Raw genomic sequence first — 21,172 nt, forward strand, 5'->3', positions numbered from 1 at the left:
TCTGTGTGTGCTGTTATATATGATCAAACCAGCAGGAGCCAAGTTACCAAGTGTGTGTTGCCCTGTGAAGTCTACATTGTCTATGCACAAGTAGTGTAGTGAGTTGAATTATGTCCCCCCAAAACTCTCTGAAGCTTGAATTGTGTCCCCCAAGTTTTATGTATTGGAAACTTGGCCCACACTGTGACTATTAGGAGGGTGGGAAATCCTATTAGGATAATTGAAAGGTGGAGCCTTAAAGAGATGATTAGATTGTAGGGCCATGCAGTAGTGAATGGATTAAAAATGGTGGTCAGGGGTGTGGCTCTGAGGGCTTTCTCTGCTCTCTCTCTGCTCTCTCTGCTTCTACCATCTTGCAGTGTGAGACCCTGGGTCACTGTTGCCACCACCAGATGGACTTTGGACTTCCCAGCCTCAGAAACTGTAAGCAATAAATTTTGCTTTCTTTCTAAATTACCCAGTTCCAGGTATTTTGTTATAAGCAACAGAAACAGACTAATACAGGTAGGCTTTGGCTTTTAGAGGGGAAGTGAACTTCCCATTTGGGTGTTGGTAATTTTGCCAGCTTTGGGGGGGGTCTCTGCATAAGAAAATGTAAACTGATGGGACACAAGCCTTTGTAGGAGTGGTCATGTTGAACCTTTTAATGAGCCTCAACATCCAACCCCGGGGGTGAGAGGTGATGCAATGTGGGGACAGTAACCCTCCTGATAGAGGAACAAGCTTCCTTATTTGATTTTGTAGGGTGACATTGAGCCCTGCCAGTCCACAGGCCACATTGATTTTTTTTTCCTGGAGACTCACATTCACACGTATTGGAGATAGGGCACCAATGCATGTCGTTTGGGAAATGACTAGGTGAGTAGCTGAAGGTCCAGGGACAGATAGATGTTTTTATTCTAGGCAATTGTTTTTCCATTGGAGAGTTGTTGGACATTACAGTAATAACATGGTCTGTTTTGAGAGGTACAGTTCCAGAGGTCCATTCCCCTCCTGGAGGTGTTGTTAAGAGGGTGGGTAAGGTTTATGCATTTTATTGGTCCTGTGTCAGCTAGAGGGTCCTCAATTTCCATTTGGTTTGGGCCCCAGGGTGGAAATGTAAGGTCAAGATCTCCCTCATGAGGGAATGCTTTTATGGTGCTTGATTGGACATGAGGATTATAGTGACATATCCAGCAGTTAGAAAGGTTTTCCCCTTTTGCTATGATTGATGGTAGATTTATTAGGGCATTATTTTCCCATTCTGTAAAACATCATTTATGAAACAGATAAGGCCCAGGACTAGTAATTTTTTGGTGTTTGTTATTTTGGGGATTTTGGAAGCAAGGGGGCAGGGCAGAGCACAGCACACACACACACACACACACACACACACACACACACACACACACACACACACACACACACACAGACACACCCGCCACCCCCAGCCCCCCTCCCCTGCACCACCCCCAGCTGATTCACTTTAGAAGAGAGGTAATTTCTTCCCAAATGTAATCCAGGAAGTCCCCTTGGAGGAAACTGGTTTCTACTATATCTTGGATTAAAATTCCTGTTTGTTCTTCAGTGAATCGGGTTAGGAATTCCTTTTCATAGGAAAGAAGGGGTTGTACAATAACAGAATAGAAAGTTTTTATTTTGTCATGATTCATCAAACCCAATGAGGTTGGGAAAAAAAGGCCCTTCTAGTCACAGGGGCCTTTTCACATAAGCATGGAAGAAGGAAGAGGGCTGAGAAGGCAATTAGAAGGGGAAGTGGCAGTAACATGCAGCAAATCATCTGGGACTTATCTGGGTGTAGTTCTTTTGAAGAGATATTTGAGGTCTTCCAAAGGCTCATAAGTATAAGTGGCCGGGATCTGGTTGTTGTTTCCTTCAGCTGGGCTGGGTCCGGCATAGGGCTTAATCCTGGATAAATGAAACCAAGGAGTTATTGCAGACAGTTTTACAGCATTTGAAGTTGTAAGGAGCACTTGATGTGGTCCCTTCCATTTGGATTGTAACTGATCCTGGGAAGAGACCTCTTTCCAGATGTTAACCAAGACCAAATCTCCAGGTTGGATTTTTGGCATAGGCAGGGATGCGCTAGGCACTGGTAACACCTGGTTGCCACACTTTTTTAATGGATTCCTGGACTTTTCCCAGATGGATGATATATTTACTGGCTAATGTGAGCTCCAGATCATGAAGGAGGTTAGCAGTTAAGAATGATCTCCTGTATAGCATCTTATATAGGCTTAGGTAGAGATCTGTTTTTGGAGCTACCCACATTCTTAAAAGAGCAATAGGTAGCACCTGAGTTCAGGGTAGTGAAGTCTCCTGGCAGTGCTTGGTTCTAGCTTTCTTTAGGGTATGATTAGCCTTCTTAGCCTTTTCTGAGGACTGGGGATTCCATTGTAGCATGTACTTATAATCTGTGCCCAGCGAGGCCTCTACCTTTTGGGTTATTTGGGCTGAAAATGAAGGCCTGTTATAAGCTTCAGGGAAGTCTGAACCTAGGTATAAGTTTCCTTAGGGATACTTTACCACTTCCAGTGCCCTCTCGATTCTGATAGGAAAGGCCTCAACCCAGCCTGTAAATGTTTCTAAAAATACAAATGGATACTTAAACCCACTTGACTTTGGCATTTGGGTAAAATTCATTTGCCAGTCTTCTCCTAGATATGTGTCCCAATATTGTGTGGGCTGTTAACAGGGGAGGGGGTGTAAGTCTTTCCCCAGGATTGTTTAGGGAGCAAGTGGGGCAAGCCCTGGTGACTTGTTTGACAGTAAGGGCCAGTCCTTTGCCACAGAAAGATTTCAGCATTAGATTAGTCAATGCATCCCATGTCAAGTGTGTGGATTCATGTAGTCCCTTAACTAGCTTCCATTGTATCTATTCTGGAACCACATATTTATAATTGACCTGATACTAGCCATCTGGGCTCCGGACCCCTCCCTGCCGTTGTATCCATGTTACATCTGAAGGGGAGCAGGTTGGGGAGTGGTCAGGCAGTTCAGGCTGGGGATATAGGGTCATCTTAAGGCTTAACCGAGCAGTCTGCTTAGAAACTTGGTCAGTGAAAGAATTTCCCTTAGTTAGACTAGATTCTCCCTTTAGATGTCCCCAGCAGTGTATAACTACCACTACCTTTGACATTTTGTCTGTTCCAATTGGGTTGTTTATCTCAGGGCCATGCTTTATGGGAGAATGCTTAACAGTTAAAAGCCCCCTTTCTTTCCAGATGGCTGCATGGGCATGTAAGACCACGAAGGCATATTTAGAATCTGTGTAAATATTGGCCACATGATCTTTCACCAGAATGAATGCTCTGGTCAGGGAAAGACCTCTGCCTTTTGGGCAGATGTCGCAGGTGGCAAAGATTGAGCCTCAGTAACATGATGTAAACTCACCACCATGTGGCCTGCCCTCCATATTCCCGATTCAATGAAACTGCTTCTGTCAGTAAACCATTCAAGATTATCGTTTTCCAAGGGGATAGCTGTTAAGTCAGGTCTACAGGAGTACACATGTTCTATGGTCTCTAGACATGAGTGAGTCAATTCAGAACTTTCTAGATGCATTAGGGTAGCTGGATTGAGAGTCTGATATACCTTTAGGACAATTTTAAGAGTGTCCAACAATAGAGCTTGCTATTTAATCAGCCTTCCCCCGTTAGCCAGTGATATCCTTTGGCTTCTAGGACCCCCTGTACATGGTGGGGAGTTAGTACCTCCATAGTTTGGCCTAGGGTCAGTTTATGTGCCTCTTTTACCAGGAGGTCTGTGGTGGCAACTGCCCTAAGGCAGGCTGGCCATCCCTGTGCCATTGAATCCAATTGTTTTGAAAAATAAGCCACAGGGTGTGGGGTGTCCCCTAGCTTTTGAGTTAGGACTCCCAAAGCTACCCCTTATTTTTCTGCTAAATATAAAGTGAACAATCTTTATAAATTAGGGAGCCCCAGAGCAGGGGCCTCCATCAAGTCTTGCTTAATATTATTGAAGGCATCCTGTAGTTCCCCTGTCTGAATTAAGGGTTCTTGTTCAGGTCCTCCAGTTGCATCATATAGGAGCTTTGCAATAGCCCCAAAGCCTAATACCCAAATTCTGCAAAATCTGTCCATTTCCCAAAAGGAGCATAACTGCTTCTTGGTGGTTGGTGGGGACATGCACAATATGGCTCCCTTCTGTCCTCGGACAGTCTTTGCCGGCCTGGGGTGAGACTATATCCTAGATATGAGACCTCTTGTTGACTAATGTGGGCCTTTTTAAAGGGTACCCTATAGCTCCTTTTCCCCAAGAAATTTAGGACCTGGACTGTATTTGAATTTGACACCTCCTTTGAGGGGCTACAGATGAGAATGTCATTTACGTATTGGAGGATGGCCCCCTCCTTAAGCTGCATCTGTCTTAGGTCTCATCCAAGAGCCTGACCAAACAAATAGGGACTGTCCCTGAACCCTTGGGGAAGGATGGTCCAGGTGAATTACTGAATAACCCCTTGGGGATCAGTCCATTCAAAGGCAAAGAGGTATTGGCTCTCTTTTGCCAGAGGGATGCAAAACAAAGCATCCTTTAGGTCTAAACCAGTGAACCATGAGGAGTCCTCAGAGATTTGAGATAGCAAGCTGTAAGGATTGGCAATGGGGGTGTGTGTGGGTATTACTGCTTCATTAGCAGCATGTAAATCTTGGTCTAAGCAGTATTCTCCATTTGGTTGCTTCACTGGCAAAATAGGATTATTGTGGGTGACTTACAAGGAATCAGAATTCCATGCTGTGGGAACTTTGTTATGGTAGTTTGTAGCCCTGCTTTAGTTAGCCTCCAGTGGGATTGGATATTGCCTTCGGTTTGGGTAGGGTGCTCCTTCCATCAAAGCAGTAGTTACTGGAGTCACATGGGTGGCCTTTCCAGGGATTCCTTGATCCCAAACCTGGGGATTTACTTTTGCCTTGATTTTTTCTGGGAGGTCCTGAGAGACTTCTCCCTGGTTGGAAAGTGACAATATTTTTAACTATGAGAAATTACCAGAAGGGAGTGTGAGACTATAAAAGCCTCCATTTGGCAAATTAAAAGTTGGGTAAAGAAATGGGCTTTGGGGGTTTCATCAATACCCATGACCAGAGTATGTCTTTTACTTCAGGGTCCAGAATAGTCAGTTAAAACAGAGAAGCAGTTCCTGTATCAAGTAAGAAATTAATTGGCTTACCTACAACATCGAGGACTACCCAAGGTTCTTCAATTGTATGGGAATGTTTGTGATTGTAGCCATTGACCTCAGGCCCCGTCAGTATTCTTCCTCAAAGGCCACCATTTGGCGTGGGAACTCTTTGCCTGTTTTGGACATGGGACATTCCCAACACCAGTGAGTGGAGTCACCACAAGCAGGACAGGGCCCTGGAGGGCCTCCCCTTGAGGGAGCCTGACAGGACCTAGCCCAGTGTCCCAGCTTACCACAGCTGTAGTAGGTCTGCATTCTTTTTTCTTCCAGAAGCCATCTACATCTCTGTTCTGGAGGCCATCTGCCACTTTGTTCCTCTGGTGGTCCCCGAGGCTGCATGGCATTACCTACTGCTAGAGCAATTAGTTGGGCCTGCCTATCTGCTCATTTATTTTCCAATTATATTTCAGTTTGATCTAAGTTATTGAACCCCCCATATGCCACATCCAACAACTGAGTCATGGGAATCTGAGGTCCTAGCTGTAGCTTTCGTAATTTTCTCCATATATCAGGGGCAGACTGGCTTATGAAGTGTTGTCCCAGGAGGGCTTGTCCCTCTGGGGTAGTTGGGTCCAAATTAGTATATTTCCTGAATGCCTCTATCAACCTTCCCTGAAAGATGGCTGGATTCTCATCTTTTCCCTGAGTTACTTCCTTTATTCTTTCATAATTAATTGACAGGTTTTTTAAAGCATTTCCTCATGCCTTCCAAAAGGCAATGAATCACATGGTCCCTGGCTTTCAAATCCCAACTACCCCACTGGTAGTTCCAGTTAAGGTCACTGAGATAGAAGACTCAGTCAGTTACATAACACAATGAAACAAGAAAAAAAAAAAGTCCAGGGTATGAAAGAGGAAATTACAAAGAGATTAATACCTTAAAAAGAGAATGTAGCATTTAACATAGATGTTTACACATATAAATTTTCCTCTAAGCACTGCATGAGCCCTGCATCCTATAAATTTTAATATGTTGCATTTTGATTTTTATCTCAAAGTACTCTCTAATTTCCGTGTGATATTTCTTTTTACCCATTGTTTATTTAGGAGAGTGGTGGTTAATTTCCACATGTTTGTGAATTTTGTAAATTTCCTTCTGTTATCATGGTCAGAGAACATATTTTCTATGATCTTAGTCTTTTTAAATGTATTAAGACTTGTTTTGTGGCCAAAAATAAATAATTTTAAAAAAAAAGATTCAACCAATAGGCATCTACAAAATTTAGTGAGGGTAATTCTTTGAGATTAGCAAAAATAGTCTGCCTCAAATATTTCTGTACTTTTCTTACAAGAAAGGTTATCATCTTGCTCTATAATGAGAATCTAAGTGAAAATATATTCATTTCTCCCAAACCTAGGTCATGCCTGATAATAAATTAGATATTTCAGGAAACACCCTTATATTTTCAGGTCACTGCTGGCTGGAGTGCTATTTACCTCCAGAATAAGCTTGTACCAAGTAGCCTCCCCATGATCTGAAATAAATGTGATGCCTCTTGAAGCACCTAAGTATGACTCAGGCACAAGAGTCATTCTGGCTGAATAAAAACACTTAAAGTAAAAAAATAGATAAGCTGAGTAGTACCTTCCATCAATACAGTGAAGAGCCATCCTCTTACTAGCCTGGGCAGAAATCTTTACATGGGAAAGTGGTCCATTTCATGTAGTCCCAATGAAGCCAGTCAGTCACATTGCCCTGACCCTCCCCACAGGGATGGGCAGGTGACCCAGACTAGCCAGAAAAAAAAAAAAAAAAAAATTTGTGTGATATTGCTCAGTGCACTGAACCTCCTGCAACGGATCAATTAGAGCTGAACAGCATTCACCTCTGTGGAAGGGGATACTGGCTCAGGCGTCTTTACCGATTCCACTCCTCCCTCCTGACTCTCATCCTGTCTGTTCACTCAGTGACACCTGCCTGTCTCCTGTAGACATTTGTGTTTATGACACATCAGACTTGTTACAGTGTCCCGAGAAATGACTCTGACCATACTCTGCCCCATTAGCAACCATACTCCTTTAAAATTGTATTCAGAGCATGCCCCAGGAGATTCTTTGGATTATTCCTTGTACAGCTTTCCTCTGCACATTTCCAACGACCCTCATTTGCCTGCAGAACTAGTACAAATAATCTAGTTTATATTTAAGAACCTTTGGGAGAGGACCTTTATATATGAAGCAGGAATAAATGTTAGCCCATGTTAATCAAAATACACTGTAACTTCAGTGTGATTTTGTCTTTAACAGAAAAAAGCCACTTTTCACAGGCTCTTTGTTATTTTATTAGCATGACCTCCCTTGCAGCCCAATTTAATGGCATATCTTCAGACCTTATCCACACTTCCACTGAGAAGAATAGCCAGGATTATGTCCTGGTATTATTAAGTCATGTTTTTGAAATCACTGAACATTGTAAGATATTGTCCCAGGAAAAGACTTCTTGAATACACTGGCCTCAGGTTTGATCAGTGTCTCCCATGTGCAAATATACGATGTCCAATGCTTACAGTTTCTTCAGCCCCATGGTACCCTTGCAATTTCTGCTCTTAACCTGCTGACAGGAAGATGCCAAGTGTCAACACCTTCCTGCACATAGCTTTTCCTAATGCAGTGGCTGTCTTTGGGAATGACTATACACACTATTTACAGGATTGTCATAACTGCAGCAAATGGGGTGAGATTTAACTTACCTAAGCTCAAAAAACATTTAGTTTCCCTGGTCTCTCGAGCTCAGCAAGGTGGCCCTAGGCCTTCCTTCTTCTTGTTATGGGGCCTCCTACATATCTCCTCTGAAGGCCATTGAACAAAAGCAGATCTTGATCCCTTTGACTAAGTTTCTGGAATGAAATAGAAAAGGACTGAGCCTTCTTCAACTACAACAAGTTCTTCTCCTCTTTGTGGGGAGATAAATAAAGCTCAGATGGAATTATGGAGAGGAGTGTCTGAGGAGGGATGAAATAATGTATTTTTCCTAAGAAACTGGAAAATTTCATCCATGAGACATGGACTGTTGCATATTGATCACGTAGAGGCATTCACTGAGATCTCAGGGCTCACAGAAAATAAATTATTATGTTGATAAATATCTCTGTAAATAAAATTATAACTTTTGTGTCACAGTGATATAGAATGTAGATTTTTTATGGTCTTGTCCAGGTACCAGTCCTGACTCTTTCTGTATGAGACTCTTACTATAAGAATTGGTCAGTAATTTATCCTTTCTATGCCTCTGTTTTCTAGTATGTGAAATACTGATGACGACAACAACACATACATAATAGATTGTTTATAGGAGAAATTTTATGTGGTAATGTGTGTGTGAGTATAAAATATGTAGCATAAAGGATTATACAAAGTAACAAATTATCTTAATGAGAACTGTCAGTCCTATTCATCAAGGTGCAGTGCTGATTTAAAAGTATCCAGATTGCTTTGCCTCCTCCGTGTTTACAATTAGCCATAACATGTTTGTTTGTTTTCTTTATTCCCAAAGTTTAAGGCATTAGAACTAGAATTCAGGGTTCTATGTCTTTTTAACCAAGTCCTGCTTAGATGGGCATCAACTTATTTTGATAGGATCCCTATTTCCCACGGACTTACCCAAACTGAGATAGAAGGAATCATCTTTTAACATCTTGCGTTCATTTATGAAATTGGAACAAAGAAAAATAGATGATCATGAAATTTACATCTTTCACCAGTTTGGCGGTAAATTTGAGGAACTGTTGTAGCAAACAATTAGAGCACCTTTTCCTAATGATGAGAATATTTACCTGCCTAATTTAACCTCTGTGTTGTACAGAATTTGATGAATTTGGCCAAATCATTGACCTTGACCTTCATTTTTTTTACTGTCCTTGGGTTCTTTATACTTCTGTGAAAACAAATTTCAAGGTAGAATTGTTTAAGTTAAAGCTCTAGATAAAACTGTACACAAAATTATGAATTGTGTACAATAGTGAGAAGTGAGATGGCTGATATGAGAGTATACAGATAAATATTTGAGTGTTCATTGTCATGTATTTATTTTAATGTGTGAATAATTAATACACCAGTCCATTATTTCATGTATATTATTGCTCAGGACCAAGTTGTGTAAACGCATGAGTTGATAAAACTGATAACATTACTTAATAGTACAGGTGGAATGGGGCCATGATACAAGGATGCCTGATGTCAAGCCCTGAGATAAAGAGTTGGGTTTGCCTAAGTCTGTTCCCTATTTGCCTGAATTTTTCTCAATTTGGGCTAATCCACTTAGTTCTAAACAGTAGTCATCACTGCTGATATTTTTAGTAAATGGTACCTTTCCTTTAAAGGGATTCTTGCGAGTTCCGGTCAAGATGGCAGAAAGACAGTCCCAAGCATCACTCTCTTCCACAAATCAACCAATTTACAACTATAAAAATGTAATATCAGCCAAGCTGAGGCCGCTGGAGCTCAGGGGAAGAGGAGGAGAGACCTATGGAGTTCATGAAGGTGGGAGAAACCACGATGAGAGAAAGAAAAACTGCTCTGAGGGTTTTGGACCACAGCTGCTTTAAGGCTCCAGCTGCTGAGCTCACAGAGCAGGAGCCAGCAGAAGCCACAGCTGTGAACTTCAGATGGAGTTACTTGGAGGCAGCAGGGGAGAAGAGAGCTTTGATGGCCCCCAGGACAGCAAGACCACTGATAGGGTTCCCGTGGACCCATGCAGGAGTGAGAAGCCAGAACACAGCTGTAAAAGGGAGCCATTCAGAGGCTGGTGAGTCATTGCAAGGGACCAGCACAGGGCCTGTCCCATGGGAAGTGTTTGAAGCATGGGTGGTGGGGAAGACAGGCCCACCAGGAGAACACTGGGACACAGGAAGGACAGCCAATCAGCCCCCCAATCAGTGCAGGACCACTCAGAGGAGACTGGTTGGGAATGCAGAATTGCAGGTGGTGTAGTTTGATGAAAAAACTCAGGCACAGGTCAGAGTTTCTACCCAACCCAGGTGCACTGGGTCTCTGGAGAGCTGGAAGTACCTGTAAGGTCAACCATTAAACCCTGAGCTGCACAAAAAGCCTTCCCTAGGGAAACAGCAGCAAAACAGCAATTTAGCTCAACCACACAGCTCAAGTACAGGTTCCCACCAGAAGTTCCCCCATTTTAGAAGTAAGCAAAGGACAAAAAATTAGTTCCAGCCCAGGCATACCACCAGCGCCTTGGGGCCTGCCAGGGGATATGAGGCTGGAGCCGGGGACCAGACCACCCTCCCACAACCAGGCATACCATGCCAGTGACTTGAGGCCTGCCTGTTGACCCAAGGCATGGATAAGGGGACTGGAGACCCCTCCCACAACCAGGCACACTGTGCCAGCACCTGAGGGCCCACCTGTGGACTTGAGGCATGGAGAAGGGGACTGGACTTCCCTCCCAGAACTAGGAACACTGTGCCAGCACCTTGGGGACTGCCTGGGGATCTGAGGCATGGATCTGGGGACCAGACCCCCATCCCACAATCAGACACACCATGTCAGTGCCTCAGGGCTTGTCCAGGGACCCAGGGCATGGAGAAGGGAACTGGGTCCCCCCCCCACAACCAGGCACACTATGCCAGTGCCTCGGGGCCCACCCGGGGTCCCGAGGCTTGGAAAAGGGCCGGACCCCCCTCCCACATCCAGGCACACTGCACCAGTGCCTTGGGGCCCACTTGGGGACTGGAGGCATGGAGCCAGGGACCAGACACTCCCTACAACCAGGCACACTGCTAGCACCAAGGAGCATGCCAAAAAAAAATTCACCTCCATGTGGGTGGCCCACCACAGCCACCACAATAACTATGGCTACTGTGACAGCAGCTAGATGCCACAACCACCATGCAGATAGCCCACCAGCCACTGGAATGCATTGACACAAGGAGAGTCACCAGCAGAGATAAAGAAAAGAAGAGGATGCCTCTCTCCACAAATCCCATTTCAGAGTGACAGAAGAAGCATCTGCTCTATGATAATATTGGGGGACCTGATCACACCTCTCAGCATTGGACAGATCATCTAGGCAACAAATCAACAGAGTAACCATTATTCTTTCAGAAGGAGAGAAAAAAGTCTAGGGTAATTAGAGGGGAGAGGAGGGAGGGAGAGATTGGACAAGGGGCATAAAGAATAATTACAATTTGTAACAATATATATGCTAGTAATATTGATTTGATCAACATATCTCAATGTTGAACCCCTAAAATATGTATAATCAATTTTGATTTAATAAAAATTTTAAAAAATACATAAATAAAAGAAAAAAATAAAGGGATTCTTGAACTCTGACACTGTCAAGGTATGTTCTTCTTTCAAAGACAGGATAATTTCCTGCATGATGCATCATCCCTTACTCCATCCATTAGGCATCCTACTTACCTCACATCCTTCCCTTAAGAAGAACAAGCTTGGGTGTCTCTCTAAAGTGTATGGACTTTTATAAAAGATTGATCAGAGTTTAACTCACAGCTCTCCTATTCACCAACACATGACCTCAGACAAGACACTTGTCTTCTCTTTTTTTTTTTTAATCGGGGAAACATTAAAATTCTTTACAGATACACAAACATAATAAGTCTGATGGTGGGTCACCTTGTATCCTGAACACAGGTGAAAGTCTATAACATCTCCAGAACAGTGGAGGAGAGGGCTACCTATAGGACAGTGCTGTTGTGAGACTTAATAAAAATGCCTTGAATGAAACAGTACACCCATGTGGTGTAGGGTTCCTTCTTTATTTCCAATGCTCAATGAAAAATTATAATGCATATAAATGGTGAGTTATGCTGAGATATTTCAGGCTATATAGCATCTGTCAAACAAAGCTTCCTTGGAATAATGATGCAATCTGTACAATTTTATTACACATAAACATGCTTTTTCTGCCTAAATTCACAATGATTAAGGAAAATCAGATTTACTTAGAAAAACAATGCACAAATGTTAACCAGATTTCCTGTACACTTTTATGCACACATGCATGCACACACTCACACACACCTATACTCCTTAATCAGAATATTGGATTTCTAAATAGTCTAAGTTGAAAGGAGATCCTCAAGACATTTACACCAAACCCCTCACTATCCAGCTGAGGAAGAGTCCAGGTAAGGTAATCTGTCAAGGTTATGAAGAAAATTAATGATAGAACTGTGTATTAAAGAACACCTTGCTTTGAGAATTCTATTAGTACTATGTGGCAATTCAAAAATGAGATGGGTCTGGAGATCTAATATACAGCAATGTGACTATAGTTGACAATACTGTATTGGTACTTGAAATTTGCTAGTAAGTGTTCTTGCCACACATGCACACACGCACACACACAAAGAAAAGAAAAGAAAAGGTAACTGTGAGGTGATAGATATATCAATTAGCTTAATTGTGGTGATTATTTCACAGTGTTTATGTATATCAAAACATCAAGTTTTACACCTTAAATATTCACAAGTTTATTTGCCAATTGTACTTGAATAAAGCTAAAAAAGAATGAGATGGGTCTATCTGTAATCTGTACAGATCTCCAAGAGAAACTGCTAGGCCAAGTGGTGAGATGGGAAGGAAGCAAAGAGGGAGGGCTGAGGAGATGGATGTGTGAGAGGGAAGGGGGATGTGATGAAGTGAGTTGCTCAGGTGGGCACTTAGAGGAGTGAGGAAACATGGAGACAAATGTGGAGAAGCACTGAAGGTCTGGGATATGGGTAAGGAGAGAGCAGTGTCTCAGAGCAAATGACACAGGTGACTGCCTCTCCTCCTCTTCATTCCCTCCTCTAGGACAGAAACATGACTCAGATACGGGCCCTCTTCCTATTTGCCTCCTGGACAAGACTGTCTTTTTCTAGACCCAGAAATTTGGACAGCTCTTCAATCAATTCTCCAGACTCCTCAACTCTATCAACAGTGGTTGGGGGGGTGAGGGTGGGGACTTGCATTTGGAGTAAGATACTCCTCTCCTGGCAAGGTTAATTTTCATGCTCAGCAGCATTTGACAAAGTTGATATATTAGTCCATTTCTGTTGCTTATAAAAAAAAATACCTGGAACTAGGTGATTTATAAGTAAATGAAATTTATTGCTTACAGTTTCAGAGGCTGGGAACTCCAAAGTCCAAGGAACACATCTGGTGAGGGCCTTCTTTGGTGGTGACTTCAGCAATGCAGGGTACACATCGTGAGAAAGGCAGAAGCAAAAGAGAGTTTCTCACCTGCTCTCTTTTTAAAGCCATCAGAACCACACCCACAACCACTGTTAAACCATCAAGGATTAATTCATTGACTAGGGCATGATTCTCACAATCCAATCACCTCTTGAAGGCCCCACCTCTCAATTACTATAATAGGATTTCCCATCCACTTAATACTATCACATTGGGGATTAAGTCTCAATTGGCTTTGGGAGGACACCCAATCCACAGCATACCACCCTGCCCGCCCCCCAACTCATGTCCTCTTTACATACAAGTGCATTCATTTAATCCCCAAGTCTTAACTTGTTTCAACTCAAAAATCCAAAGTCCAAAATCTGAAGTTCCATCTTTGAAATCAAAACAAATTATCTACTTCCAGGATATAGTGGTGGGACAAACATAGGATACTTATTCCCATTCTAAAAGGGAGGGTAACAGGTTCTAAACAAGTCCAAAATCCAGGCATTAAATCTCAAAGCTGGCAAATCATGTACCTTGACTCCATGTTTGGCATTCTCTGCACACTGGTCCAGGTGTTGGGTCACCAAGTCCTTGAACAGCTCTGCTCCTATGGCTTTCCTGGTCTCCAGCCATGTTTTAACTCCTGCAGGTTGGCACTGCACATAGGTAGCTACAGTTCTGGAGTCTTCATGGTGGTCCCGCTCTCATGGCTCTACTAGGCATGGTGCTGATGGGGTTTATCTGCTGCAACTATGATCCCACATTTCCCTTCAGCATTGCTCTAGTGAAGGCTCTCTGTGGAGACTCTGCCCCTGTGACAGATCTCTTCCTGGGTCCCCAGGCTTTTCCATACATCTTTTGAAATCAGGGTGGAGGCTCCAAAGCCTTCACAGCTCTGGCATTCTGTGAGCCTGCAGTCCTAACTCCACGTGGACACCACAAAATCTTCCATTTGGTATCTTACAAAGCTGCAGATCCAGCCACACCTGGGGCCATCTTAGTCATGGGTGGAGCAACTGGAGCAGCCAGAGTATGGGGAGTAGCATCCTGAGGTGGCCCTGGACAGCAAGCCCCTGGAGGGTGCCTCAGGCCTGTTCCCTGGAACCGTTCTGTCTCCATAGGCCTCTGGATCTGTGATGGAAGGGGCAGCCTCCAAGATCTCTGAAATGCCTTGAAAGTCTTTTTCCATTCTCTTGATAGCCCTTTCTTCTGTCCTAATCTCCTTAGCAAATGGTTGCTGACCTATACCACTGGTTTTCTCTCTTGAAGACACCTTTTCATTCTTTATGAGACCAGGCTAAGTGTTTTTCAATTTTTCATTCTTTGCTTCCTTGTTAATTATAAATTCAGATTTACTTCATGCCTTTGCCACCACAACTCAGCATAGGCTGTTATAAGTAGCCATGCAGCCTCCTGAATACTTTTCTGCTTGGAAATTTCTTCTGCCAAATTCCCTGAGTCAGCACCTTAAGTTCCACATTCCATAAACTTTGGGGCATGAACAGAATGCAGCCAAGTTCCTTCCAAGTTCATAGCAAGGGTGATCTTTGCCCCAGTTTCCAATAAGCTCCTTCTCATTTACATCTGAGATCTCCCTAGAATGGTCTTTATAGGCATTCTGGTTACCACAATTTAACCAGTCTCTAAAACATCCTAAACTCTCCCTTGTTTTGTCTTCTAAACCCTCACCAGCATTTAGGCTTTTCCTAGCCTGTTCCTCCAAATTCTCCCAGCCTCTGACCAACACCCAGTTCCAGAACTGCTTCCACATTTTTAAGTACTTGTTATAAGAAACAACCCACTTCTCTGTTACCAATTTTCTATATTAGTCTGTTTTTGTGTTGCTATAACAGAGTGCCTGAGACGGGGTAATTTATAAAGAACAGAGGTTTATTTGTCTCACAGTTCTGGGACAGCTGCATCTGGCACGGGCCTAAGTATGCTTCTACTCATGGCGGGAAACAGCAGGCCAGCCAGAAGGTACGAGGAGATCATGTGGCAAGAGGAAGCAAGAGACAGAGGAGGTGCCAGGTTCCTTTTAACAACCAGCTCTCATTGGAAATAATAGAGCAAAAAGTCACTCACTACCCCTTCCCCAGGGCCTTAATCTATACAAGAGAGATTCACCCGCCATGACCCAAACACCTCTCAACACTGCCACATTGGGGATCAGATTTAAACATGGGCTTTGGGGGAAACAACATATCCAAACTATATCACATGGGAATGAGTTTCTCATGACAGAAACAGGATGAAAAATATCATAAGATCAGTCCTAATATACTCAAAGCAGATGGTCCTGTCAGGATGTGTGTTGGTTTACAGCACAGCACCTTTTCACGATTTTTTCTCTTACATCACTGGATTCATTTCTCAGTCTCCCTCATCAGTTCTCTTTCCCCCAACTTCTTGATATTGGACATTCCTAAGTGTCAGTTATTTTTTCTCTTCTATATGTACATGTACTCCTTTCACAATCACATCTAGTCTTATGGTTTTTATTGGGGCTCAGGACACTGTTCCCCAAAGTATGATGCTTTGGCATGTTGAGTACTTTGAACTAAAGGAGATTGGAAGGCCTCGCAAGCAGCCTCAGAACCAAGGACTCTCTGACCTTCTCCTGCCCTCCTGTCTCTCACTCTTCTCTTCCCCCAAACAAGCCATAAAACCTATAAATATTACTCTAACTGCCCCCCCATCTTTTTTGTGTAGGAGCTGGCCATGAAGAAATTCTCTTACCTTCCTTGTCTGATGGTAAATCATAAGAATCTTGTTTCAGAGGGGTCCTACCCCATACCCAGGAGGAAGGAATGCTACACAGAAGCCAAGAAAAATCTGAACAGATGGGCCTTGCTGAGTTTTTCCCCTCAGTTTATTATCATTGGATCATACCCTTTTGTCCAATCACGTTTCTACATGGCTGTTTATTCTTTATCAAAACTAAGCATAAAAATAGACAGTTTTCCCTGGGTCTTTGGGTCTTCATTTGTGAAGCCTCCTGAGTCATATAAAACTTTGATTAAATAAATCTGTTACAATTTTCTCTTGTTAGCCTGTCTTTTGTTACAGGAGTGTTGGCTGCGACCCTTATGATGGGTGAGAAAAGGTATCATATTTTTTCTCCTACACTTTAAATACCATCACTTTTCTAGCAATGCCCAAATCTTTAGCCCTGCTCTCTGTCCTGAACCCTATACATGTATAGAAACTTTCTACTAAACATCCTCTCTTCGATATCTAATAGGTATATCAAACCTAACATGTCTACAGTGAAAATACTGATCTTCTCTCCTACTCTTCCCCCAATCTGCTCCTCCTTCAGTATTCCTCATCTCGGTTGAAGGTTCTCCATCCTCTCCAATTCTTGAATAATCTTTCTCTTACATCCCACATTCAACCTGTCAGGGAAGTCTGTCGTTTCTGCCTTCAAAACATGTGTAGCATCTGACCACTTCTCACTGCCTCCACTGCTACCACCAGCTCTGAGCCACCATCACCTCTCACTGGAATTGCTGGAAAAGCATTGCATTGAGTAGCCAGAGCTGTCCTCTTAAAACATAACTCAGTTCATGCAACTAAAGAGTAGCATGAACTACTCAGTTCAGCTACCCAAGAGTAGCCAGAGTTGTCCTCTTAAAACATAAGTCAGTTCATGCAACTCTGCTCAAAAACTTCTAGCATTTTTTCATTTCACTTTGAGTAAAAGCTAAATCCTTATAAAAGCTCATGTGCTCTTACATGATCTATCTTCCCAAACCACCTTCTTTTCAGAACTAATCTCCTACTACTCTCTCATTCACTCTTCACTAATACCCTGGCCTCTTTGCTGTTATTTGAAGACACCAGGCATATTCCTAATTAAGGCCACCCGAGCCTACCCCCACCAATGTGCCTGGCTAACTTCCTCATTCTAAGTCTTTGCTTAAAAGTTATCTTCTCAAGGAGATCTACTTTGACCACTTTATTTTAAAGTGCTACCCATGTGGAAATGAATAAATATCACTGAATGGATTTCTAATTTTAAATTTACTCTAATCTTTTCTATGCCACTTAGCAACACTGAAGCCCCTTCCCTCCAAGTACTTGGTCTTTCTGATGTCCTAAGAATCTGAATGTATGGTTAAACTGTCCTAAATAATAAGGGTTTACTATGGGTCAAGGAGCAGCTTATCAGAACTCAGATGATGAAAACAGAAGTCAGTTTCTTTCTATTTTTCTGTTTCTTTCTCCTCTGTCATAGCTCAGGCAGATGTTCCTCATATATTTGTAAGATAACATGGCAGCAGCAACAACTTGAGACCTTACATCCTCTCAGGATTAAATCAGGCAGAAAATAGCACCTGCCTTCATCTCCTGATATTTCTACAAATGTCTCTGATTGGGTCAACTCCCCATCTCAGAACCAAACACTGCAACCTGAGAAATGAGACACAAGAACATTAGCTCATTTCTGGAGCTATGGTGGAGCCAGTCCATCCAAACCATAGACTGGGCCAGGGTGAAGAGTTAGTTTTCCAAAGAAAAGTGGAATACGGTTTCCAAAAAGAAAACTTGTCTGTCCTCAAGCAACTGATATTCTCCATCCTGCTGCCTGTACTTGGAGCATCATCTAGTGAGGCACAGCTCTGTCTGCACCACTTTACTCACATTCGCACCTGCTATCCCTCCCATGTGATACCAGGACAAGGACCTAAAGTTCTGAGAGAAAGGGGCTATATCTGGTTACCTTTGTGTCCCATTTCCCAGCCCCATTCTAGCAAGGCTAGGTTTCCATAAATGTGTGCTCACATGGTGTTTTTAGACTGTCCTCCATAAGAGCTGTTCTCTGGTACTCAGCCTCTCTCGAGCAGCCAAGACCAAATATAGGCTTCCTAGGACTCATTCCTAATTCCCATATTCTATTTTTCTGGACTGTATTTCTAAATATGACATGGTAGTGTAGTATTTTTAATGTTGTGATTGCTTTCTAGGAAGAAGATGAAATGTTTTAGATCTAGGTTTTTTGATTGACTTTTTGTTTTCTCCTTCTAAGTTTGTTGATGCCAGTGTCAATCACAGAGAAGAGTTTGCACATGTTTCTGGTCTCATCTAACTCATTTTCAGAAACTCTGTTAGATCTCTCTCTACTTCCATAGTTCAGCTTTACTGCATCTATTCCTCTTCTATCTGTGACAAAGACGATGTCAGCAATACCACATATATTGCTATGGCAGTAATAGCTAGCTGCCCTAAGGCTTGTGCTCTCCTTAGCATAGTGTAGAGTTGTTACTGAGAAGTGAGAGCTCAACTAAGCACTACACTTCCCAGCCCCGCTTGATTCAGTTTTTGCCTATGGAATGAGAGTGGAAGTAATATATGTCACTTGTGGGCCAAGCCAGTGAAATATGGCCGAGGCAGTTAAGAAATGTGCTTCTCTATCCTCTGTTTGCCAGCTAAATGAAGTGGAGTAGGGCAAGCCACAGGTAGAAGCAGTCTGTGTCCCTGAATAACCACATGGAACAAGGCTGCCTGCCAATGAGCAGATAGTGACTTTTACGTGAGCAAGATACTGTTTTCTAGTCTATACATGCTCTGGTAGAACAAACTCTCACCTTGTTTTTTGTTCTGTTTTTTGGAAAGTGTCTTGGCTATTCTTTTACTTCTGTATATCTTTTAGAATCAGCAAGTTTCTCTAAAAAAAAAAAACTCGGTTGGGATTTTGATTGAGATTGCATTGACTCTATAGATCAATTTGCAGAAAAATTGATATATCTAAACTATTGAATCTTCCAATTTATAAACGTAGTATGCTTTTCTGTTTACTCAGGTATTCTTTGATGTCTCACAATAAAGATCTATATTTTCTCTATAAAGTTCTTATATATCTTTTATTAGTTTTCTTCTTATGAACTTAATTTTTTTATGATATTGAAAGTTGTGTCATTTTAGAATTTCAGCTCCTGCCTGTTGCTGGTGTTCAGGACATTCCATGCCAAAATATTCCTCTTTGGCACATCGATTATTGGCTGTTTATGTTGAGAAACTGCAGAAACAAGAGTAACTCTGAAAATCTGCCTCTTTGTAAAAGAAATTTACATCTGTAAAGAAAAATTTCGGCAGTAAAGGTATCTGTATCAGAAAGAGAGCTGCTCTAAGAAAAGTTTTATCACCTGAGAGACTCTTATCTGCATAATAAGGCAATACTTATGCACCATATATTTCCTCCCCTCACCCTCTTATAACTTGTCCTCACCACCCTCCAGAAGCCTCAAGCCCCTAGTCCTTTCTATAGCTCAGGAGCTATATAAGCTTCAAGAATCTAGCCCGTCCTTGTCCATATTTTTGTGGGACTCCCATGTGTACACACATAATTAAGTGTGGTTTTTCTCCTGTTAATCTGTCTTATATCAATTTAGCTTGCAGCCAAGCCAAAGAACCTAGAAGCGTGGGGGAAAGCCATTTTCCCCTCCCCTACACTGAGATATAAAAATAAAATGGATCTTATACTGGTTTTAAATACAGCAATCATTAATCTAAATAATTCATTTGTATGTGCTTTTAGATTTTTCAACATATACAATCATCTGCAAATGGTGACAGTTTTGTTTCTTCCTTTCCAATTTCATACCTCTTAAGTTATCAGAGAGGGATCTAATCTTATTTTCTTTTCCAAATCGGTCACCAGCTTTGTCGACACTATTGACTGAATATTTCTGCACCAGTTAGAAATGCCAGCATTATAAAATTCACTAAATTGCCATTGTACATGGTTTATCTCTGCAGACTCTTCTAGTTCAAGGACATTTTGTCTTCTGTGCTAATAATACACTATGGTAATGGTGAGGATAAACTAGTTATCAAAATGCTATATGAGGATCATGTAATCAGAGTAAAAAGAAGCAAGTGGTCTTGAGATCGTTACGTCAATGCCCTGGAATAGTTTTATGAACTAGCCCACACTACAATGACCAGAAAGCCAAAGCCTGTCAGATAAGAGGTCTCTCTCTTTTGAATTGTGTTGGATAAATACTATCAAATTGCTCTCTGAGCTCTTTATTTCTACCTTCATAGTGAATCTCCATCTTTCGCTGAAAACAGTGTAACGTATGTTCAATTTATTAGGATACATTTTTAGATAAGCAAACATATTTACCTTAAAGTAAATCTCCTCATATAACTATTCATTGGCTAAACTATATATTCTCCAGTAACTCCCACTAATCACAACTACTTATTATTTTAGGTAATGTGGTTTTTTCTTCTTTGGAGGACTAGGTTAGTCTCTCACACTACAAAGGCACCTTTCCCTTCAAAATAAGGACAACTGTTTTCATGGAGAATAAATTTCTAAAGCTTTCCTTGTCCTGCCACCTGCCACACATCTTCTTCAGAAAGTTAAAATAAGATAAAGGAGTTGGTTTGAATCAGAGCTCTACTACTTATGATTAATGAGACCCTGTACACAGTACTTGGCCAGCCTGAGCATCCCAGAGGATTGGATATTGTAAACCCAATGGCCGGTTGTGCAAGGCTATGAACATAACAAACTGTGAAATCTGTGGAAGCAGTTATAATAACACATACTTGTCAGAATTGTTGTGTGAATTAAACAAGAATAACTGAGAACAGTTAAGTTAAAAAACAGGTAGTTTCTCTTTTCTTGGCTTCTTGGCCATTTATACAACAGATAGAAATTAAAGGATATTGGGGCCGAGCCCGTGGCGCACTTGGTAGAGTGCTGCGCTGGCAGCGCGGCGACACTCCCGCCGCGCCGCCGAGGGTTCGGATCCTATATAGGACTGACCGGTGCACTCACTGGCTGAGTGCCGGTCACGAAAAAAAAAAAAA

General features: G+C 42.2%; 1 protein-coding gene across 1 annotated transcript in view; it reads right to left on the reverse strand.

Annotated features, from left to right (window-relative positions):
• Positions 1-21,172, reverse strand: part of LOC134372657 (thyroid receptor-interacting protein 11-like) — a 338,384-nt gene that overhangs the window by 97,534 nt on the left and 219,678 nt on the right. Inside the window, 2 exon segments of the mRNA XM_063090084.1 lie at positions 15,960-15,970; positions 19,127-19,156. Coding sequence (XP_062946154.1) covers positions 15,960-15,970; positions 19,127-19,156 — 41 coding nt within the window.

Source organism: Cynocephalus volans, chromosome 3, assembly GCF_027409185.1.
Source record: "Cynocephalus volans isolate mCynVol1 chromosome 3, mCynVol1.pri, whole genome shotgun sequence".
NCBI lineage: Eukaryota > Metazoa > Chordata > Mammalia > Dermoptera > Cynocephalidae > Cynocephalus > Cynocephalus volans.